This window comes from Triturus cristatus, chromosome 11, assembly GCF_964204655.1.
Source record: "Triturus cristatus chromosome 11, aTriCri1.1, whole genome shotgun sequence".
In the NCBI taxonomy this organism is placed as follows: Eukaryota; Metazoa; Chordata; class Amphibia; order Caudata; family Salamandridae; genus Triturus; species Triturus cristatus.
The window spans coordinates 874,257,284-874,282,121 of record NC_140594.1 but is presented as its reverse complement, the minus strand read 5'-3'; the positions used below and the strand labels follow the sequence as shown (position 1 = coordinate 874,282,121).

At 43.0% G+C, this 24,838-nt stretch overlaps 1 protein-coding gene across 2 annotated transcripts in view; it reads left to right on the top strand.

The window, feature by feature from the left end:
• The window catches only part of MFSD1 (major facilitator superfamily domain containing 1), a 166,860-nt gene that overhangs the window by 29,651 nt on the left and 112,371 nt on the right, over positions 1 to 24,838 (top strand). For both annotated transcript variants that reach the window (XM_085634734.1, XM_085634735.1), the window contains exons 3-8: positions 8,208 to 8,320; positions 13,653 to 13,695; positions 17,514 to 17,581; positions 21,388 to 21,496; positions 22,183 to 22,285; positions 22,505 to 22,603. In XM_085634734.1, coding sequence (XP_085490860.1) covers positions 8,208 to 8,320; positions 13,653 to 13,695; positions 17,514 to 17,581; positions 21,388 to 21,496; positions 22,183 to 22,285; positions 22,505 to 22,603 — 535 coding nt within the window. The remainder of the gene's footprint in view (positions 1 to 8,207; positions 8,321 to 13,652; positions 13,696 to 17,513; positions 17,582 to 21,387; positions 21,497 to 22,182; positions 22,286 to 22,504; positions 22,604 to 24,838) is intronic.

Genomic DNA, 24,838 nt, shown 5'->3' with positions numbered 1-24,838 from the left:
ATCGGGGAGCCCAATTGTAACAAGTGTGACCCTCAAGTGGGCCTACAAGCCGGAGGCACTGAAGTCGTGACAGGACCTCAAGGAGCTCACCACAGGCCACGATGCACACGATGCGGTGTGGCTAAAGATTCTGGTCACTGGAGGTGCCTGAGGTTGGGGCTACTTGGAGCCCAAAGATCTTCTTGCAAAGAAGCCAACAAGCCTTTGCAACTTCAAGTTGGACACAGTGCACAGGGGTTCGGTTAGTGCCACCCCGACGAGGGATACTGGCCTCAAACGTGCTGCGAGGGCAGGGCAGGCCTCGGGAGCTGTGTAAAACCACCACCTGTGTTGCAGAGTCCACGGAGTCCAGAGGAGCTCAGGATCTGCAGACCTGTCGACTTGGTTGCGGTGCCTGCAAATGCAGGAGAGTGACTCCTTCTCTCCAAGGGAGGTTACTTCAGGTGTCTTTGATGCATGCTTCACAGGCCTTGGAAGGTTCCTGTATGATGTACAGGCACAGACGATGCAGCAGACTGAAAGGGAGACTAAGTCAGGCCAAACGTAGTCCAGCGAAGTCCAGAGTGCCCAGACGGTAGAAGTGCAGTGGTGTCTGATCTGAATCTTACCCACGACAAATCTCGGGACCTGCACCCAGGTAAGCCCTTAAGTATCCTATGGAAAGGATTGGGAAGATTCATGCGATCCTCCAACAGGAGGGTCTGGACAGGGGGAAGGTTATTCCCATGTCCTTTGTCCAGTTTCGCACCAGAGCGGGAGCCAACGTCTCCCAGAACTGGTTTGAACTGGACTATGCACAAGGACACTAAGTGTGCCCCTCATGCAGACTTTCTGGTGCTGGCAAGCGCACCCACCCGGTCCCAATACACTAAAGTCTGTCTGGGAGGTGGTCCCACCTCCCTGTGACAGGATGCTTATTGTTCTACCTTCCTCTGCTCGAGCTTTGTTCGGCAGCAGGAGAACAGAAATGTGTGTCTGGTCGACAGCAACCATTTTGTGCTGTCCCGGTCTAGAAGACTGGTACCGAGAACACTGAGAACCTAACGGAGGGCTCTTCCAGTGCTTGGAATTCTACCTACCACACCGTTTACGTTGTGGGGGTATGATTCCAACATGTTTGATACCAAACATGATCGGATTTGTTGCAGCCGTTTTCGAGAGGGTCATCGCGTAATTAGGCGGTACCCCTCTATATCGTATATGGCTGCTTCACTGACAACCTGGGAGAATGGGCTCTGTAGGCTGCAGGGTGTCCTGCTCATGCAGGGGCACCCTCTCACTTAGAACCCAGCACCATGCCTTCAGGATTGCAAAGGCCTGCTATAGGGGTGACCTATAGGTTTTAAGTGCAGTGACCCTTCGATATAGTGAACTTATATCTTAAGTAAGTGGTGCAAGCACCAACTTACACAGGCTGCAATGGCAGGCGTGTAGATCCATTTTGCAGGGTCTCCCATGGGTGGCATAATGCATGCTTCAGCCCATGGGAGACCTCTGAGGTACCTATGCCCTGGGTACCTTGGTACCAGATACTAGGGACTGATAAGGGTAACCAAGTATCTAATCTGGAGTGTACCCAAGTACTCGACACAATAATTTAGGGAGGAAGCAGATAGACTGGGGTCCTGATTAGCGGGATCCCAGTCAAACTAGTCAAAATACAGTTTAGCCCCGGGCAAAAAGTGGAGGTAACCATGCAGAAGGATCCAGCCTTCCTACACACTGCGTCTCTGGACATGTCTGGAACAGCAGGACATAATCCTGGTGGTTCAACACCTGGCAGGCTCTCTGAACGCCAGGGAGGGTGAAATCAGCCGTTGATGCCTAGCGGATCACAAATGGCGTCTCCAGTCGGAGGTGGCGCAAGGTCTCTTTCAGCACTGGGGAGATCCGTCGTTAGATCTTTTCACCCCCCCCTAAGAGAATCCGCAGTGCCAGCAATACTGGGTGCTGGAGTTTCTAAGGCAGCTATCACTCGGCGCAGCCTTTCGTTGCGAGTGGAGCTCAGGCCTGGTGTATGCCTTTCTGCCAAACTACTCCTGCTCATGGTTCTGAAGAAGATCAGGAACGACTGGGCCCAAGTCATTCTTGTGGCTCCGGACTGGGCGAGGAGAGTCTGGTATCCAGAACTTCAGAAAATGAGCATTGATCTTCCCATCAGGCTGCCCCTTCAGGAGAATCTTCTGTCGCTGCAGCAGGGGAGGGTCCTCCACCCAAACCTGTCAACTCTGCGCCTCCATTCGTGGAAATTGAGCAGCGGCAGTTGATGGCTTTTAACCTTCCTCTTGAAGTATGCAATGTTATTTTGGCAGCCATGCATCCCTCTTACTAAGCCCTATATGCCTGCCGTCAGCAGAAGTTTGTATTACGCTGTACAGAAAGGTCTATTGACCTTCTTTCTGCTTCTCTTTGCACTGTTCTTCTATTCATTCTAACCCTTGCCCAGCAGGGCTTTGCTTTGGGTACTCTTAAGGGTTAGCTTTCTGGTCTATCTGCTTTTTTGCGGCTGCAAGACCAACCCTCTCTTTAGGTATCCAATTGTAAATAGGTGTTTGAAGGGGCTGGCTCACTTGATTCTGCCCACTCCTTTTGTTATGCCGCAGTGGGACCTTTATTTGGTCCTCACTTTTCTTGTGTGCTCCTTACGAGCCTCTGCACGGGTGTCCTCTCCGGTTGCTTACGATCAAGACAGCCTTTCTTGTGGTGATAACCTCTGACCAGATGGTGAGTGAGTAGCAGGCGCTATCTTGTACGCCTCCCTACATGAGGTCCAGACAAAGTGGTGTTTTGTACCCGTGCTTAATTTTAACCGAATGTGGTGACCCCATTCCATCTGGGTCAGTCTATCATACTGCCCTCCTTCTCAGCTCCCCTGCATCCCTCGAAGGAAGAGGAGCGTCTCCACTGTCTGGATCCAAAAAGAGCTTTGTTGTTCTACCTAGACTGCACAAGAGTTCCGGGTGGACAACCAACTCTGTGGGCTACGTGGGAGCTAAGAAGGGCCGGGCAGTGCAGAAAAGGACCATTTCTTCCGGGTCCTTCTTTGCATTAAGATCTGTTCTGCCTTGGCTAAGGAGTCGAATGAGGGATTAAGGGCCCATTCCACCAGTGGAAAGGCTGAGACTAGGGCCTTGGCTCACGGTGTCCCAGGCCTGGACATCTGTCAGGCAGCAACATGGACATCTTTGCACACGTTTACTAAGCACTACTTCCTGAACAGTCTGGTCCATAGGGACGGGCCTTTTGCTTGTTCGATCCTGCTGGACTTCTAGTGTGAGAAATTGGTCTGCAACCCAGCAATGGGAGAGTATGGCTTGGGTATCTAATTCAAGGGTAAGGAATCTGCAGCTAGAAGTCTCTACCAGGTGAACATGTTACTTGCCTTCGGTAACGCATTATCTAGATGAGACCATATCTAGCTGCAGATTCCTTACAGGCCCACCCATGCCTCCCCCCTTTGCGGACTGTTTTTGTTAGGGCTAGGGTTACTCCCTTTTTCAGGGCCCTAGTTTGCACACGTTTTAAGTCCGTTACTTGGTGGCTCTGCACTTCTGGCGTGGAAAAAACAAACGAGCATTGGCATAGCCAATAGGTCTCGCCTTTGGGACCTTATAAGTGTTTAGCCATGCAACAGTTGCATAACTAAATACTTATAAGGTCCCAAAAGCGAGACTTATTGGCTATGCCAAGCGGCCGTGCGGCCGCAAAAGTGATCGCGATCAAACATCAAAGCGGCCGCGCATATGCACTGTAGGTCTAGGCTGGCCTGGTAGCACTTTTTGGAGCCCTCTCAAAAAGTCTCGCCAGACCAGCGCATGCGCTGGGTCAGGCGAGACCTAAAAAGTTCTGATGTCAGTGCCTATACAGGTGACCGTGACTTCAAAACAGACGGTAACTACGCCGTCACGCGGTGCCAAATGGAGCCACCAGACAGCATAACGCAAATGGTGTGCTAAAGCAAGAGTTTCTGAATCTATCCTGACGCCTGGGAAATTCAAAGGTAAGGAATCTGCCGCTTACTATTGTCTCTATCAGACAATGCATTACCGATGGGAATTAACTTGCTATTTTATTTGCGTGAGCCCAACAGCTGCAAAGTGGTACGGGACCATTTGCTTTCCTTTTGTACACTCCTGCACAGTTAATATTTTGATTTGACTGTTCTGCCTTGGCTGCTGGCTACGTTGTAAGAGTAAAGTAAAGAACAAAATGTCTGCCAGTGTCACGGGTTATTATTGCAACACATACTTGCACATGCATTGTGACTCCAACATAACACAAACTGGCATGTGGGAAAATATATCTGCTACTATTCCATCTAAATTATTACTTTAATTAGTCATTGATCGAAATACAAGTCTCATAAATTATTTTATTTAAACACTTCCAGTTGTTTTCTACAACTCTTCCGTACTGAAAATGTGATACTGTATGTGTATGGTGTCATACATAAAACAATCAAATTCACATTTATATTAAAACAATGCAAAACATCACACAAAAAGTTCACAAAAAAAGTCGTCATTTAGATGGAATAGTAGCAGATATCTTTTCTCACATGCCAGTTTTGTGTTATATCGTGGTTTGGTTAGCCCTTGGGATGCGGGTGATTAGGGCTCGCCCCTCCTATTTCTTACCTCATGTATTGTGACTCAGCACTGGCTGTTTTCGCTTTTTTTACGTTACCATTCCAATATAGCCGACCGCAAAATAAAAAAAAAAGAGAAGTGCGCAAAACGATAAGCGAGTGGCCCAGTAACACTTTTCAGCTGTAAACCCCATGAGTTTTTAAAAAAATGAACATTTAAAAAAATCCAAAAAAATCAGTGTGGCACAGGGATGAGGGAGAAGCCAGGAGCTTTGGATGAGTGAGTGTGGTGGTAAGGATGTAAGCATGCAGAGAAGGGTCCTTGAGATGAAACGGAGCCACAAAATGTTATGGTCTGATATCAATGCTGATTGACAACTCAGTGAGTCAGTGCAAAAGCCAGCTGAATCTCACTAACCAGTGGCTGAAAGAACTATCCAAAATTCATTGTATGTATGTTATGTGGTGTGTAATGTGTGAAGACCTCATTAGACCGCTAAAGTTACATGTATGTGAGGACGCTAGTGTATGGGAAGTGCGGTTTATTGAAGAAGGTTGCAAATAAGATGTTTGTAGTGATGCAATGCTGAGATAGTATGCTCATTTTCTTCCATATTGATAATATTTAAATTTAGTCTAAATACTTTTCCTTTATGAAGTTAGTACCCTGAAGACCTTACCTGGCAGTCCCATACGACATAAACTACTGCAGTTAGCTCATAACCCTTTGTTAAGGATGCATGTGGATACATGTTTTACATATTTGCTTATAATTGCTATGATTTCTTTCTAGTTATTTCTAAAGCCCTTTATAAAAATATTTAGCCGTTTCCTTGAATTTCAGTTTTGTTGGATTTGGGATCTAAAGCAAAGAAATAAATAATGTGCTCACCTTCACACAATGTAGTCAAGTGCAGAAGCTAGCAGTACAGTTCAGGTTTTCTTTAACAGCATGTGGCAACTTAAACACTTGAGTTTATTTCCAGAAAATTATAAGAAATCTTAGATCAAAGAGTAAACTTCTTCTATGCCCCCGGCGTATTCGAACATCTAGGTACGGTGGCCAAGCCTTTTCTTATCTTGCACTTTACCACTGGAACAGACTTCCCTTGTTCATTCGGGCAAGAACTGACTTTCCACATTTTAAAAAACTTCTCAAGACCTGGCAGACTGTTCTAATGGCTGCTTCTCCATGTGTCTGTTGCCTCCGCGCCGAGATGCCCTTTCAGGGTTGAGTCATTGCGCTATATCAAGCATCCATTAACCTATTAATGCCTCTACATGAATGAGTCTTTTACAGAAATTCCATCAAGGCAAGCATGCTCATATAATTCATTCTATTTTAACTGTAGTTTGAAATAAAATATGTTCAGCCGTTTTATTGATGTAGTGCTTCTGTATTTACCTAATTTATAAGCTTTTTCTGTTTTGAAACGTATAGGAACTGATCCATGGATAACGCAGTTTGCCCAAGTCACCCAATGTGGTAAAATGGCGATGCCAATACTGCAGCCCTTGTTACTTGGATCAACAGTTGCCAATTAGACCCCAGATTTCTACTATGAGTCCCAGGACTAATGGAAATCTATGGAAGACTATTTGACTATCCACAACCACTTCAGTGTAATCACGCACAAATTTCACCATGTAGAAATCTCTACCTTGGGGGAGCGAGGGAATGCACATTTGCCCACAAAATTGTATTCTTCATTTTCGGAGGAAATAATTTCTCTATGCAGCAATCCCTTTTTTACACTCCTGTTAAATCTGGGTATTTTCATACTTGTCTCACTCTGGAAAGCCCCTTCTATCTTTTCAGAAGAATAGTTTTGAATGCGCGTACATTATAGGAAGCCGCTTGCAAATTATTTGTCAGGAGCCTCAAATTGTTCAATGTTTGTGTAATTTATGAGAATAAAATTCCACCAGCGTGAATTCTATTAAGATGCAAGTTGTTATTTTTGTGCCGCCTAATGACACGCACACACCTTGTTGAATCGGGCCCTTTCACTACTAGAGTCCCTAAAAGTGGTTTAAAGCTCTATAATACGTTTGTTCCTGAAATTATATGAAGGCAAAACCTTGCAAACATTAACTACACTGCAACATAGCTTTTAAAAATATACATAGTCTACAGATCTTCCTTCCTTATCCTATTGGGCAAATTAGCGAGCTCAGAATGTATCGTTGAACAATAGCTGAAATGCTAAGCCTGTTGACCCAGGGGCTAAACAATTAGTTTGCCATAATTTTTTTTTTAATTTCTAAATAAAATAAATGCTGTTGATTTATAGTAACTGGTTGTAGCCAGGGTTAATGAGCTCTAAACTGCCTCTGTAATTAAACATTTTCTAACTGATTGAGGATTTGAGTTCTAGATTAATATTATACGGATTCTCAAACATTACGTTAAAAATGATAGAACAAACGTACAAGTGTAGCTTTGTCCATCTCTGTGCTGAGTATATAGCTGAATCAAGATCTGGGAATGCTAAACAGAAAAAACATCCCAAACAAAAATACATATTTCTAAGTAAGAAAAGTGGCACATTAATAAAAGAGAGTTAATCAGTTGAGACATCATACAGTACTAGATGCATGACAGGCAGTAAGCAAAATATAATGAGACAACATATCCTCACACCATTACAATAAGCTCACCAAAAGGCCGAAGCCCTTATCAGAACCACCTGTAGATATATACAGGGCAGGTCTCAGAAGAAGAAATGAGGGTACTTAAATCAGATGCAGTCAAATTCTGACAATATTATTTTTCTAATCGGCCTATAGAGTTGGATCAGGTATATTAAAATCAGATAAAATATGTACATTCAATCATCATGTAAAATCACAAAGGATAAGAACAAGAATTAAGACTAGCAGCCAAGGAAAGTACACATTCATAGAGCAAGAGCAAGGTACACGTATAGTCCTCTGTATAAAGACTTCAATTGAGTGGCTTAAAGTCACACTTGACAATTTTTGCAGAAACTCCATGGCTGCCCTGCACTGCCTTTAACCTGCATGCATCAAGAATGGAAAAATGAATAGGGACCGTAGTGAAGAATAATATTTACAAAAGAGAATAAATTGCATGGTACTCTGTACAGAGCATCCATCACACGGACAGGCAGCAAACGTGCATGGCCTTGGATGTACGATGAGAGAGTGTACAGAGCTTGGGTCTAATCTTACTAGCAAAAACCTATGATGTAAGTTGTTTATGCACAGTAGGTAGAGCTCAATGCCCACGCAAGTGCAGATTTGGGCTTAGGCAACAGCCGTGGACGTTCGTTCATGAGTTTTTGACAAGCCTTTCCTCTGAACATTTGGCAAAAAAAAGCTGTGGTAAATGATCTATGTAAACTTTAACGTTTCTCGGGTTCAAAAACAAAGCCTCAAGGTCCAGCCACTTGCTAATCTTAAGTATATATGCAATCCACACCTCTTGATATGCATGCACGAATGTGATAATTTCCCTGAGTAGCAGCATCCACACCGCTTGGAGATTGTCCTTCTCAGTAGGCACACACAATTCTTTTCTTCATTTTTATCTCATGTTTTTCTTTTGCCATTATTCATATTTTGTGTTCATCCTTTGATCTTTATTTTCTTACAGGACATGAAAGTAAACACCGCTGAGTTCATGCAGTTATATGCATGGTATTCCTGGCCTAACGTTATTCTGTGCTTCTTTGGTGGTTTCCTAATAGACCGTGTATTTGGAATACGGTAAGTGTGGACATAACCTTTGACAACGCACAAGACGTTGCATCTGTAGAATTGCTCCCATTTCGTGGATGTTGCCCTCTGTTTACTGATATTCACCTGCCTAACAAACAAAGTGGCTCTGTAGACTTAAATAAAGTAATTAATTTTTTAAACCCTGAACACGCTCCAAAAACAGTTTTTTCCGTGTTCACTTTAATGGAATCACCTTCTTAAACACCTCATGTGACCTAAGATTTTGAGTCTAGAGGTTCACATGTATGCCTTATCCACTGATAAGGCCTGTTCAACCAAGCCCTATGGGCCACAGTTCGTAGTTTGTTAAAAGACACTACATATATTCCTTGAAATGGTTTCAAAGTCACTGATTCTGCTATCCGTGAAATGTCAGATTCTGTTTCAGCAAACCTGTTCTTCATCCGATTTCTAGGCATCCCAAAGCATCACTTCTCACAAATGATCCAATGTGAAGTACATGTTTGATGAAATGGACTCTGACATTTCACTGAATAGCAGAATCAATGACTTTGAACTCATTTCAAGATGAAGAGGCTTTAACTTTGATATAGCAATGGGGCAACTTAGAATTTGGATATTTAGATGTTACTAACAATCCTCATGAGAAAGAAACTTTATAAATTTGATTCCAAACAAGAGCTATAAGATACCAAAATGGGGCAACTTAGAATTTGGACATTGCAATATTACAAACCATCATCGTGAATTAGAAAGTTTATAAATTCATGCCAAACAAAAAGTATAAGCTCTGAGGAAGAGGGTGTGTCCCTCGAAACATGTGTTGGCAGCTGTACATTTGGATTTAAAATACAATTTTGAATAAAGGGACAGTTAAAGAAATGAAATAAGGACTCTTGTGAATCATTATGGGATATCTCAAGTGAAAACATGAAATAAGCCTACAATTGAATTTGTGCCTCCTTTTGATGGACCTGGATCATTGATTAACCACAGGGGCAGGTTTGGAGGTGAAGGTGCCGGGTTATAGATTCCTAACCCCAAAATCATTATTAATGTTTTAAAATGAAATCACAATACCTAAATATGTTATTTTAACCTATGTATTTTTTCAGTACATTCTTGTGGTAGTTGATCATATTTTAAATGGATTTTTTACACATCTCACTTGTTTACAGTTCTGATCTGGCTAGACCATACACCCCGCCCTTTGCAGATGTCTAATCTCAGCCTCAGATAGCCTTTGGACGCGGTGTCCACAGAGGATGGTGTCTGCCTGCCCTGTAGCCAGCCATGCAATGGCCCAATCCCACTTTGCTTGACCTTTGGCTATATGCTGCAAAGTGGAGCCAAGGACTGTGTGCATGCGAGGAACTTTAATCCACTCTATGGTTTCCCCAGTGAAGGGGTAGGCCATCCAAAGCAGTGCACAGAGTGAGTGGTACATAGGGCCTGCACAAATATTACCAGACATTTAGCATGTTCAGGCGTCCCTTTTACAAGAGGGGGTACAAAAAGTGTTAATTTACTAATAACTGTGATACTCTTACGTGAATCCAATTGAAACGTAGCACATTTTTAGCATATCTTTTCCATCTTGGTATGTCAAGTTGTATGCAGATCAATCAAAGAGGAGCAAGTGTAAAAGTGGGGCAGGAAGTGTTAGAAAAGTTTCAGGTGGGGATAACTTTGGTGTCTTATCCCAGATCTACACAAAATATGACAGACCCTTATCATGTTCAGCTTTTTCTTGATATATTGATTTTCATACACATCCATCAAGGAGGGCCGGGTTAAAAAAAGGGAGGGGATGTGTAAAAGGTTATTTGGAAATCATTTTGGTTCTGGTTAATGAATTGCCGTGATAACTGATTGGATGTTAGCAAGTGGAGCCCAGTGCAGGAAGCTCAAGTTTCCGGTAGATTAGACAAGGTAGCAAAGCTAAAGAGGTGATGAAAAGTTATTGTATTTGTTTTCATGTGTCTGTATCATGGACTGGTATGAAATGAAAATTTTGAAGAACCTGATCATATTTACCTTACTGTTAGCGTAGGGAGCTATATGCAAATTCATCTACAGGAGGCACAGTTCTGGGTGGGACCGGCACAAAAGTGTTAATTTGCTAATAATTTGCTATCCTCCTGCCGACTGCATACCTCTAATGTACACGGTCTTTAAATGTGACCACGGGGTTGCCTGTAGAGCCTGACTCATAGCTGGGTATTCTATTTGTGAACCCTGTGTTATTGGGTTTGCTCACCAAACCTTTGAGACCACACTCTTGAAATGGACTACGCTGAGTTAAAGGCTACACTGGATACTTTTATTTTTAAATGTAGATGCACAGAAAGTCTGCAAACCTGGATTTTAGAATTGTCAGCACACCAGCAGTCCCATTGTCTCAATCTATTAACCCTTTCTATTCCATTGACGTAGTACTGTAATCAGACCCCAGGATTTTGCGGCTTTAGGTGACAAATTTTGCTGCAAAAAAAAATAAAAATTTGTGGCTCAAAACCCTCAAAGATTCGTGGTATTTTTGCATTGGCCAAAAAAGTGTCTGCCACAAAAAAACTGCAAGGCCTGTGCTCTGTCACTACTAGAGACTGTGCTATGTCACAATCTGGAACGTTGCAGAGTCTCCAGCAGCACAGCGCCTCAAATTGGAGGACGTTTGATGCCAAAGAGAACAGATTACAATATGAAACCTGCTCTTTCTGGCAACCGACAGCCTGCGATCCTTGCGGCGGCACATAAAAACCATCGTAAGGTAGGGGGCACCCAAATGTGTGAGGCGCCCCTGTTGTCCGCCCTACAGGGTAACATGCTGTAGGAACTCGCTGATGACAAACCTGTGGTCCTTGTAAATACGCCCCTCTGCTCTTTCACGCCATCTTAACCCAATGAATTGTTTCAATCAGATTGAAACCACTGACCTGCACATCATGCACCCTGTTTTCATAACTTTAGACGCTGTTTGAGTTACCAAGTTCAAATCCGCGTTGGGTTAACTCGTAACAGGGTCATATAAACAACATGTCACAAACGTGTGAGGCGGGAGGGGCTACCGGCTGTTTACACAGCAGGAGGGGCTTTCTGCATTTTAAAGGCAGGCAACCGAGGAAGTCAACACCTCTGCTGCCTACTAGCCTGTTGCTCACACTGCCTTTCCTGGCGCAGAGCTAGTAAAGAAGAGTGGGTGAACTCCATGTTATTTTTCATTTTTTGCACAAATGACGATTTTGTGTGTTTTTTGCAAATCGTAATATCGTGGGGGGGTCTGTGTAAGCCTAACTTCTTGAAAACTACTGAATGGATTTGCTGCAAACCAAATAATGGTACTTCGAAGAAAAAGGTTTTTCAAATATGCTCTGAGCGTCAAGGCAAAAGTCAAAGCCGATGTAATATGAATCCAGCAGTTTGCCAGTCCCACAGGCAATTTTACACAAAATATAAAAAAAATGGTAAAAGTTAAAATGGATTTTGACAATGCTGTCTATTTAGCTAAGTAAGGCTTGCATTGTTATTTAGATATCTAATTCAAATATAACGCACCTCTGTAGTGTTGGAGAGAAGATAGTGTTAAGTGGCCCATGCATTTAATTACTGACATGCAAAAGCAGTAATGGTTTACCACGACATCCGTGAAAGCAGACTATTATGGAGCTGTCCAAAGAAAAGGAACATGCTTTCCAGTAATGTTTATTCCAGAGCCCTATACACCTTTAGTGAGTTTAGATTGTTGCACGGGGATTATTTTTGACAGACAACTTTTTTTTAATATTCCACATGGTTCGATTTCAGTACTCGTGAAACATTACTGGAGCCCACGTTTTCCATCTCTAAAACGTTGTACCCATTATTTTAACCTATGTGCCCAATTACCTGCTTAATTACCAATCTTCATAACTGTTTCTTTACAGATAATAGACGAAGTATTGACTTTTTCAGGAGAACGTTCTATTACTTCATGAGTACCACACACTTAAGGAGAAAAATACATTGCAGCACTGCTTATTTGAAAACATATATATACAAATTACACATCCAGTTAATAAGGCGAGTGTGCAGTGTTCCGGTCGAGTTGATTTTTGAAACAACCAGACTTGCAGATCTAACAAAACGTGTAAGAACCTTCGAGGCCTACACATTTGGTAGTTGGTTTGATAGCATCAAATGTCTAGTCTTGGATAAACCAAGTCCAGCTGTTGGAGGCTATGTTCTCTTTCTTCAGGCTGAAACTAATTTAATTTTGTCACATGTTCATTTTTTGTATAATCTCATTTGAGCATAAGACGAAACCTATTACTTTGCTAACTTTCAAAGATGTCTGACGACTCTAGGTATAAAATGTTCGATTTTATGAGCTGCGTCAGTTTCAAAAGCAGTATTGTAGGCGAAGAGACAAAATTAGAATGAGTTTAAAAGATATATCATTTGTCTGGGCAGGCGAGAATCATTTTTAGGCTGAGCCTGGACAACGTTTGTGTTGCTCTACGAGGAATGCTGTATTCAGGTATTGAATACATTTCCCGACCATCTTTTCATTTGTCTCCTGTTACTGTCCTTTCGAAATGGTTGCTTTTGTTTGATAAATAGGCTTCGTAGTCCCTCCTTGGTACGTACCGCCTTGTCTGCATTTGTAACTTCCCATGAGGACTGGACTTTTTACTTGTGTTGTTATACAATCTCTTTAATCGAAGCTGTGAGCACTATTTTCTTTAATGATCTAACATTATTCCACACACAACGTGCTTTCCTACAAGGCAGCACGCTGCCTGCTTTTATATGTTTAATAGTAATGTATTTATTGATTTTTACAGCATGGTCCGCTTTAACTATAGCGGCTTTGCTCATTTATTTAAGCGCGGTCTGCTTTAACTAAAGCGGCCGTGCTTATTTATTTCATTTACAGCGCAGTCCGCTTTCACTATGGGGACTGTGCTACAGAACCTTTCTTTGTTTCTTTCTTTCTATTTGGGTGAAAGCACCCCATACCGTGCTTTCACTTCAATGTTGGCTGCACCCCTTTCTTTAGACGCTACTCACTGTAACCTGAATACGGCGAGAAGCGTCTGCAGAAAGGGGCCGACCACCATTAGTGGTCTCGCATTTGTGAGAGTTTAAGCTATTGGCATTTTAAATAACAATGTCTTTTATATGTGTGTTGCTTTTAAAAACGCATTAATAAAAGGCATTGTCATTTACAACGCCAATAGCTTAAACTCTCACAAATGCATTGAAAATGCTTGTTTAAATTTCCTTCTGGCCCAAAATAAACTATTAATTGTATGCAAGTGTAGTACTTTTGTTTTACTGCAAGGACTTTTTGTCTCATGTGAAATTTTCTTTGTTGCAGGTTGGGAACTGTAATTTTTAGCCTTTTTGTGTGCGTTGGTCAAGTAAGTGAAAAAAAATCATTCATTGAAAATGTATTATACTTTCTAACATAATTGGAAGGATGGTGTTCAGTTTGCACTAACATATGTTTAGAAATAATGTGCACACTTGATTCACTGACTATTTGTCAGTTGAATCAAAGATTATGAATGTGGTTAGAGTTTTCACCACAGAGGTTCTAAAAACCAAGGATAATTAATGCTGTTCTGTTATGAAACCAATTAATGAGCAGTATTTGTTTAATCTTCCTTTTATGAAATCCTTTTTGTTGTAAATTAGCAATATCTATTGATCCTTTACAGAATGTGTGAATTGGACCATTTAAATGTTAAGCTGTGCATTCTGTGCTGTCTGAATATCTTTTTGAATTGAAGGATACCGATACATTTTGCAGTGCTTTGACCTCATTGTTAAAGGGAACCATCCACTTAAGCAGTATCAGCACTTTTAAGCATTTAAAAGGATTGATTGATGGATTGAGGCTATGTGCGCGTTTTATCCAGATGAGAGCCTTACAATTAACATAGGTATAGCCAGAGGACAAGAAATCCACTCAGTTAAGTTCACACAAGGCAATGTTCAAAGTAAAAACCACGAAGGTTTATTTATTAAAATTAAGAATGAAATGCAGAAGGTAAAAAGTATGATTCATTTCAGCATGCTCAAAATGCAAATCATTATTAATCTATTATTAGCATCTGAAAACTAAGCCCATATCTAATTGATAACCAGAACCGAATGCACTCTAGTATATAGGCAAATGAGAAGTTAAGGAGCATTTTTCTTAAGGACTGCTCGGGAGTCAAGAGAGAGGGGACATGACAAAATACCATGGCTTTTTCCTGCTAACTCAAGTTTTCTCACAGTTGCCCTTTGTCCTTGACTTGACCTCTTTGCATCCACTGGGCATCTGTACTGCCTCCCTGGCCCCTGTGTTGGTACTGTGTTCCTCATTGGCCTCTATAGCATTGCTAAGGAGGCCAGCCTTTAACTAGGTTGAAACTGGGAACAGTGTTCTGCTCAGTCAGGCAAGAGACGTCCCCGCTTTCATGGCAGACAGCCCAGGGAAAAAAGCACAATGAGAACAGCACCTTCCCTTTTTTGTGTCTGGTTTGAGAAATTGATTTAAGAAAGGAAGGTTGAATATGCTTTTTTCTGACACTTCTAACCTCATATTCCTCACCTTGTGAATAGCCCCAGGCGCCAGACTGGATCTAGACAATTTTCTCAGCAATTCCCTTGCATACCAGTAGTTGTTGTCGTGGAGCTTCGTGTGAATTCTGTCCTGCCACTGAAGTAAGGCCAGAGCCACATATAATCTCCACTCCTGCACGGTGACGTCCGTTCCTTTTTTCCACGCCTTTGAACGTTGATCCAGATCTAGCCTCCCTCGTTTTCTGTCACTTTCAGGAAAATATTTCTCTAAATTCTTTCTCAGTGTTTCCCCCTCAAACTAAAGGATTCAAACCCAGAAAGGACTGTCACAAACCTATGTCCACGTCAGGATGAATCCGAAGGTCATCCATGACTGTGAGGCCAAGCTCTAAATCATGAGGGCCCCTAGGCGTGTAAGGGCCAGTCTCGTATGAGGCAGAGGACACAGATTCATCCTTCCTCTCAGGGTCTTTCTTGATTGAGGTCCTCTTCCCATTCCAAGTCATTCGAAGTCCGAGAAGTCAAAATAGGACCTCCCCCCTTCTTCCCGATTTTTTTTTTTTCTTCGTCAAGAGAGTTTACTTAGACATCAGCTTGCCTCTTGATCACTGTCCCCTACAGGAGAGCTGATTCCTCAGCTCTAGTCCTGGTTCATCCCGAATTTCCAGGCCCATTGGCGACTCAGCAACAAGTTGAAGCCTTCAAAGAGGCTATGTTGTGCATATTTGGTACCATACGGTCTCTCTCTGGCACACCTCTGGCCCCACGGATCCAAGGAGGTTTCCAGTTGGAAAACCGCCGATGGATCCATTACCGATGTCGTCTGCCCTTCTTGACCCTGATGTGGGATCCTCCCCTAAGTCCTGGACCGACACCTGCATGTTAACAGGCAAGTTGCCGGGAGGCCCACCCTTATTCTACCGCATCCTGCTCCTGAAAGTCTACAAGCAGGTTAAATCCAAACTTTTTCCCTACAATGCCTCTGGATCTGGAATCCAAACGCATTGAGGCCATTGGAAAAAGGATGTTCTCATCTGTCAATCTCGCTTTCTGATTATTAAACTCAAGTTGCTTCTTGGGACTATACAATAGAACATGGTGAGCTAGATCTTGCCCACGGTCTCACAAGACTTTTGTGCCAATTTGGTGCAAGCTGTACAAGATGGATGAGACGCCGCAAAGTAAGTAATTAAATCTGGGCTGGACACTTTGACAGTTTGGGTAGGGCAGTAATTACCAGCTTCAGTGACTCGCATGGATAAGATCCACAGGCTTTTCCAGTGGCATCCAGACGTCACTTGTGGACATAGCGTTTTATTGGGACAAAGCACATTCGGCCCTGGAGCCCTTCTAGGAGAGCAGGGCCACAGCATGTTCCCACTGCCTTTAAGCGCTTGTGTGACAGTATCCCAAGTAAATACTCCCTTTCTGGGGCTTCTGTAGAGGTTTTCAGCAAAGACAACACCAAAACCCACCACCACTGCAACAGACCTCCCAGCCCTTTCAAGATGGTGGTTGGGGATCTGGCCGCCAACATCATCCAGGTCCTGAGGACCAACGCACTACTCAACCGCCTGTCCCGCTCACTGCTTTCAAACACCTTTAGCATGACTGCCACGGCATACGTCCATTCCTTTGGATGCAGGATAAGGTATCACTGCCACAGGAGGCAGAGTATCACATCGGACAGATGGGGTCTTAAAACTGAATGGATACACTCTACCCTTTCTATCCACCCATCCTCACATACCACAAACACGACAGCAACTTCAGCAGAACTACTCATCCATCCTACTTGGGGAAATCTGGGCTCTCTTGGACAGGGGAGCCATTGAGAAGGTCCCTGTGTCAATAATAAGAACTGGATGCTACTCCTGCTAACTTGCAGTGCTGAAAAAGGAGACCTTTGTCCTGATAACGTCTTCCTTAAAAAGGACAAGTTATAGATAAGAATGGCCCACGTCAGTCCTTCCTATATCCCAGCTCTGGATGGTGGCATTGGACAGGCAGCACAACTATTTTCACATTCCTCTTCTGCAGCCTCACAGGAGTTACCTGTGGTTCCAAGTGGGCCACAAGCATTTCAAGTTTTCAGTGCTCTTTTCGGCCTCACCAGTGCCCCTAGGTGTACACAAAAGGGATGCTGGTCGTCATAGCACATGTTTGTAGGCTGGGAATACCAGTATTCCCATACCTCAGTGACTGGCTGCTGAAGGCGAGCTTGCCTCAGTCAGTCATGGACCACCTCCAGATTACTGCAAACCTGCTCATATCTTTGAAGTTCTCAATCAACGTACTGAAGTCACACTGAACTCCATCACAGAGGTTCCCATTTATAGGAGCCATTCTGGATACAGCACAGCTTTGAGCCTTTCCTCCCCCCTCAGCGAGTCCAGGATATTTGGGTTATGGGACGCGATGTAAGTTTTTGAAAATTGTTTTTGATAGTGTGGAGTTTTAAAGGTTAGATGAGCAAGAGATTCTCACAATCACAAATGTTTCTGCTGGTTAAAGGTTGGAACGAATCCTCTCTGCCAGAAAGTACATATATGTGCAGTTTTTGCAAATTGCTTAGATTAGTTCTTTAATCTTCATTTTTCTAAGTTTAATGTTTGAGAAATGTGAAACCTGTCAATTTTCCTGATATTTGTTACTTGTATTGCAGGTTGTCTTTTCTGTGGGGGCTCTAGTAAATGCCTTTTGGCTGATGGAAGTTGGCAGATTAATATTTGGGTGAGTTGAAATCGTTTCTGTTTTTGGTGCTGTACCCAGTTGAGTGCCTGGATAACTGAAGATGTTGATTAGCTGTTTAAATAGTAGTGGTAAATACAGAGTTGGTAGTAGCACAACAAGATGTGAATGTTTGATGCTTTTGTGAAGGGTCTTTTAATTAGGAAGTTCTGGCAATGGGAAATAGTTATCTGCTATCTTTCATACCATGCAAGTTTGTTGGTTGGATTGCAAGGAAGCTGCCTCGTTTGGACGCTTGTATCTTCCTTTGTAAGTTTCTGTGAATTACTTGAAAAGCAGCCTCTGTTGTGAGTGCTTTAGTAAAGTTGTTCCATACACTTGCTAATGTGTTTATGTAGACTTGCTTAAACTGAGCTTGAGCTTGTAATAACTTGTCCAGACATGGCTACTTGCAGTTGAGTGATGTTAAGTGGAAGAGCGTGTATAATTGACAAAACCAATATTCAATTGGGTGTCAATATGTTGCATCTTTAAGCTGAACACACTATGCACATTGCGTGAGTATGTATGAGCTACTAGTCCTTTTTGCCTGGACAATGATGTGGTTTCGATGCACAGGGACCCTCCCAACCAGATCCCATGTGCCAGGGCTCCTTTCCTAAAACTGTACCACGATTGGCAACTTCAGTCCCCCTGGTAAGTCCCTAGTAAATGGTATCCTGGTACCTAGGGAATTGGGACTGAATAGGGTCCCGCATGGATGCCCCCACCAAGTCCATGCTGCCTGCATGCCTTGGTGCAGACAAAAACGACAAACTCTACATGGCACACTGCCTGTGTGCCATGTCAAAGCAGCACTGCCTAAATGTAAATGTAAATGTCAAGGTACTTATAGAGCGCACTGTCACCAGACGGCCACCTTGCGGTGTCGCCTTTGCGGTTTCCTGGCGCTGATACTCATACCGCTGTGGAACCCCTCCTGGCTTTCCCTGTGAAGTGTCCACTCCTGGGCACCCCCAGGGTGAAGCCAGGCATCCTTAGCGCTGTTGGGGCCAGTGTGGAGGCTAAGCAAGCTATTGCCCAGAGTTGCAGCGTGGGGCCCGTGATTAGAATAGGCACCGAGGCGAGAATAGACAGGTCCGAGGAAATTGAGCCCGAGCCCCGCCGAGGCGGGAATCGAACCCTGGTCCCTGGCCAGAACTCTGCTTCAGGGTCTGCCGCTCTAACCATTGAGCCACACTCCTCCGCCTAAGGTATAGGTACGTCACTTATAAGCCCTAAGGCAGGGTGCACTATATGTCAGGTGTGGGCATATCTGCAGGAGCAGATATGACCTTACGATATTTAAGTCTGTTCTTAATATTGTATGTGCCAGGGTAGCCATAGATAGTATATTGAATAGAAACTCGACCTCCTAAGTTCCCCAGAACCATTATGGCTTCACTGAACCCAGGAGGGTTTGGTACTAAATATCTCCTCTTAATAAACCCACAATTATGCCACTGTTGGATTTATTAAAGCATGTACTCAAGGGGCACCTCAAAGGTGTCCCCTGAAAACCTGGTGTCGTCTCCGACTGGGTTGACGCAGCTAGACACCACCAGACCTGTTTCTGGTGTTTCTGTCTCTGTGAAGCTGGATGCAAGTGGCAGCTTGCCGCTACGATTATTGTGTTGTGGCTGAGAGGGGCAGACTGCATGTCGATCTGCCCCCATGTGGCAGTGACCTGCCTGAAAGTCTGGCATAGTGCTGGGCTGTTGGAGCTGCATCGGCTTCTACTTTATGCAGTGTATGACTGTGAAAGGATTACCCTGAGGCCCAAAATATTTCGACACGCTCCGCAATAGGGCTTGGTATGGAGCGATAGGCACTCATTGGTTATATACAGAGCTACTGGTACTGGGAACTCTTCATGGCCTAAGGAGGGGCCAGGCATGTTCCATTTCCTTAAGGTGCTCCTGAAGCTCACTTTCTTATTCTCCGTCTTTTAGCCCACGTATAGTATTGGCAGTAATTGGTACCTCGAAGCTGAGATGGCTCTTTATTAGACTTTATGTATAAAGGTGCCCTCATATTGGTATGGTGTAATCGCGGTGGCAAATTGAAATGCCTAGCTGTGGCACTCTGAACAGGTGCTGCCACGTGTCTAATGCCTCCTGGATTTGGTGGATGTGGTGCCCCGTGCTGTTCTTGTTACTCTGGGTGAAGCTGGATAAAAAAATCAATCTAAGCTGCAGTTTGAACAACTAAATCGACAAGTGCATGTGAGGATGGCAAGGCGACATCTAAAACGGACCTTGACTCCCCTGACACTGCGGCAAATTCTGACAATGATGCAGCACAGTATGACCACAATCTATGGTAAGATTGATTCCGTTTCCTATAGAGTGGACAGAATGTCAAAACGTATTGATAAACTCTCAAAATGTCTTGATACGGTGGAGAGGAGGGTATCGGAGGCTGAAGATTTTCAGGCCACAACTGGTGGACATCTGAAACAGATGGAGAATCTCATATTGACCCTACAAATAAAGACTGAAGACTTGAAAGCCTGCTCATGGCAGAATAACCTCCGCACTGTAGGTCCACAGATACTGGCAATATGCTGTCCTTCGTTGAGAGACTTCTTACAGACTTATTGGGATGCAAAACCTTATCAGATATGTGTATAGTTGAGCATGCTCACTGCTCCATAGTTCCGTGGCCAGTGCTGGGGGCTAAGCCTCGTCCCATTATAGCACGTCTACCTAACTATAGGGACCGCGACACCGCGCTACGTCACACTAGAGAATTACAGACTCTCTGCTACGAGGGTGTGGAGCTATATTTCTTCCCTGATTTCACCCCACATGTGCAAGAGGCAAGGAGGCAGTTTTTACCTGCGAAAAAGCAGCTACAGGAACTTCCCATGGAATATGTGATGCTTTTACCCAGCACGACTAAGAGTAGCTGTTGATGGAAAGACTAAGATCTTTACTGTTCCCTAGGCCTTTCAACAATTTCGTAAGACCTGAAACTACTAGAGCTTGCACTGGATCGTCAGAACAGGCAGAGGAGGGTTAGGTGTTGTCCCACAAGCTCGATAAACCGGATTAATGATTTAGTAGGAGTAACTTTATTTGGTTAAAATAACCATTAAAGTATACACAAAACGAATAAAAACAGAGCACCAACAATCAATATACAAGGAGAATAGTACATAATACTCGTTTTAGAATGGACCTATGTGTACAAAAATGCAGCATCATCATAATACCCTTTAAAATTACACTCACAATATTCATTTAAAACATTTCTTATTGTTATATTCCTCCAGGCAATAAAATATTATAAAACTCAGAGGAAGAATGTGCTGTCAGTGAAGGATGAACAGATATCATCTTTGACTCTTCCTTAAACCTCACAGTATGTCATTATCAATAACAAATGCTTTTGGCACCATTTGAGGTGTTATTAATGCTTGCTCTTTTTAATTTTACCTTCTCACTTGGCTTTGTTAAGTATCGCTTAATTTTCTTATCTGCTTACAAGATAAAAATGATGAGGAGAGCACATCAATAATCTACTTAAAAAAAGATAAGTATTCTGATCTTTAAGGGGATTGATTAGATTTCACATATATAGGCCGCCATGGTTTTTGGTGGTGCCCGAAAAGGTAACCTCTGATGTGTATATGACTGAGACATCCTAAGGCACTAAAAAAATCTATCCAGAGCCAGAGTGTTTAGACTGAAGGACACCAGATCACATCTGTCGGAAATTAAGATTTTTACTTGAGTTCTTGTATTTTAAATGCTCCGTTTTTATGTCGCCTACCCATACGTTGTAACGTTTACTCTTTTTCATAGGATTGGTGGGGAGTCTTTAGCTGTGGCCCAGAACACCTATGCCGTCAGTTGGTTCAAAGGGAAAGAATTAAATCTTGTTTTTGGATTGCAACTGAGCATGGCCAGAGTTGTAAGTTAAGTTTGATGTCTACAATATTGAAGTTCAGATGTCTATTTTAAAGCCGATTTGTCACCATTTCCATTGTATTTTGTTTATCATTGCAAATTATTATTCCGTTGGATGTTCTTTCACAAGTTAGTAATTGATGCATGCCTTTTGTGTCTACCTGCATATATTTTTACATGGATTAATTGTTTGGCGTTCTAGAAAATAACTTTTTCTTTTGGCCCCTAGTTGGAAAATGAGATGAGAATGGAGGTAGTGTGGCACTAGGCCCCCAAAACTCTTTCCGTTTTGCCCCAAGATGTACATGCAATGGGTTGAGAAAAATTCACCCTGTCTTAATGTTTGAAAATGTAAAATTAACCAAATTTTATTTGCCTCCCTTTTACTAGAACAGTTCTGGTATTGTTCCTTTGGCGGTTAATGTGTTGTCACGCTATAGTCCTTCAGCAATTAGGTCATTTATCAAATATATTTAATTGGTAACATGCTGATTTTAGTTTAAGCATGACAGCCTACTAAATTGCTTTTTCCAAAGTTCTTTGGACCAATATAAAACAAAAATGGAAATATTGTTAGCACAGGATATAGCTAATTAATTCTTGTTTTTCTGTGACAGCAGTCACGGAATGCTTGGTTTTGATGGCTTTTCTGGAAAAATTAATTTTTTATCTTCTTTCCTTCTTTTGCAGGGGAGCACAGTGAACATGAATGTAATGGCCTTGGTTTACGAGCGTGTAGTGGCAATGGTGGGCTCCGTGGGACATACGACATTGGGAATCACACTCATGATTGGTTAGTTAATGCACCCCCTTCGTGCCTACCTATTTCTTGGGACATAGCTGATCTGATTGAGTGTATATCAGTGACATTTCTCTCATGAGCATTGATATTTAATGTTTCTAAAATAGAGTAAATGCATTAAAGCTAACCCAGTACAATGATACTCACTAGCCTGGTATGTAAAGGTTTCCTCTTGCTGTAAAGTAAACGTTCTTTCTTTTTTTCCTGCAGGTGCTGTAACATGCATCTTTTCTTTGACGTGTGCACTTGTTCTTGGTTACTTGGACAGGAGAGCTGAAAAATTACTTAACAAGGAGCAAGGAAAAACTGGTAAATTAATATATTTAAATTGTTAACACAAGGTAGATAATAAAGGCCTGATATATCAGGTTTTTCCTCATTTTGTGTCTTTGGGGACAATGTTTCAATACCAACATTAAAAACAGATTAGACAGTATGTTGTCTACGTAAACTGTCTTGTTGATATATCTCGTATAAATCCTGACTTATTGGGCTCCCACCACTCCATATAATCAATTGGCCAAGACCTTTACCAGGATATCAACTTCAAAGTTTAGTTGTGATATGGGCCAATGAGGCTAGTCCTTCAGGTGTCTCCTCTTCCTTATGGATTAATGTTAAACATTAGAAAGATGTGCTCAGCTATCTTGATAGAAAGTCATTTGTATATTTTAAGGGAAATCTGTTCACCCTGGGAGAGTTGTCTCCTTTACTCCTTTAAGCTGAGCAATCGCTACTTGTTTCTCCATCACTGGCAGGTCCATATCTAGTAAGTCTAAGTCCTCAGTGCTTAACCTGCAGGCTGGGAGTTTTGCCACGAATACCTTTCTTGTTCTCCACGTCCTCCACACTTGTCCTGTAGAGGGACTCAAACCATTGCCTCTAAGCTAACTTTAATCTACATTCTTCATTTACGACCTTCCTCTCAGTTGCTCGACCATGCAAGAAATTTGGTGTATAGCTAGCATTTGCTCTTGTGGAAGTAAGCCATGGATTTGTTCTGTAGCAGATTTTGGTATTTCTCTTATGTTTGCTATGTGTTTGTTTCATCCACGAGCCTAGGCTTTGGAGATACGCTCTCACCCAACTAAACAAGGTTTCATAATTATCGGTATCCTTCGTTAGTGGCTTCATTAACTCTCTGTCATGGAGTTCCATCAAGCCTTAAGCCACTTGGCGCATCCGCCGCCCTGGTGCTCAAAGTGGTATCCATGTGTGAGCGATCTGAGATGACTCTGGCCAAAATTTCCAAATCTTTGACCATACACCTGTGGGATGAATAAATAGTCCAACCTAGAGAATGACGTGCACCTGAGTAAAAAGTACTTCATGTGCTTCTCGCCAGAGGTCTTCCTAGTCTAGGGCAGAGGTCAACCCCTTTTGTTTTGTCAGGTTTATCTTGTGACAAACCCCCTGTCCCGGATGTCCTTTCAGTACTAGGTTTCATCTCTAAATTAAAATCTGCACCTACCACAAAGATGATTTCTGGCATCTGTAGCGGCACTGCACCTATCGTTTCCACAGTAGCCTGGAGTCTGGGCAGTATGTAAATCGATATAGCTGCTACCTGTTCTCCAGCTATGTGCATCAATCTATGTGTGCTGCCCCTGGAAAGGTGTTTACTTTTGATAATCTACTACTTTACCAGTGAAAATAAACAAGCACTCACCCCAAAGACCCACAGACCTCATATCCTCATGCAGCAAGTTCCAACTTGGCTGGCTTTCAAATACTTAAAATGCCTATCCGAGGAACTTCAAACTTGACCTCAATCCATGCTAGACGGTGGATTTTCACCCACTGGCAGTAAATAGAAAACTACCAGAAAAAGAGGTGGGGACCTTGTTTATTCTATCTTGTGCATCTTTTGTTATATAAGCTTTTAGTAGTGTTGCTATTTCATGTTCGTAAATTCTTGCATTGATCCCCATTACTCTCATTCTCAACGTTTGTGTTGAATTATCCATTATGTGATGCTTATATGTCTGTTCTTCCATGAGCTCTGTCTAGCAAGTGCTTCTCCTCAGAAAAGAATTGGGGAGGGGTTGAAGGCAGCGCACCACACAAGCCAGAGGCCTATCGCCTACCAGTGAGCCATTAAGCCTGGGGCCTCGAGGCCTGCCTAATCTCAGGCCTTCTACTAAAGCACACAAACACTCACTGCAGCTTGTCAAGTGCCTTGTGTGAGACCCCACTTCCATCTGCCCCATCTAGACCTCCTACTTAGGTCCCCAGTCTGTACATGATTCTCCCTCTATCATGACAGCAGATAAGGCTTCCTAGCTAAGGAGATCCCGGATTTGTCCATTACCTTATCCTTCCTTCTGGCACAGCAGGTGCTCTGTTTCCTGCATCAAAAGATGTTGCTTCCTGTTCCCTCTTTCAGCCAGGGCGCCGAGTTCATGAATACATAGTTCCTGCACTGGCAGAGGAGGGCCTTGTGTCTTACCTCCTAGACTGTGGTAGCTCCTGCTGCTCCGCTAATACATGGACACTCCCTGTCGCATCTTTGGACTTCCGACCCAGGCTTCTATCGCTGTCTCT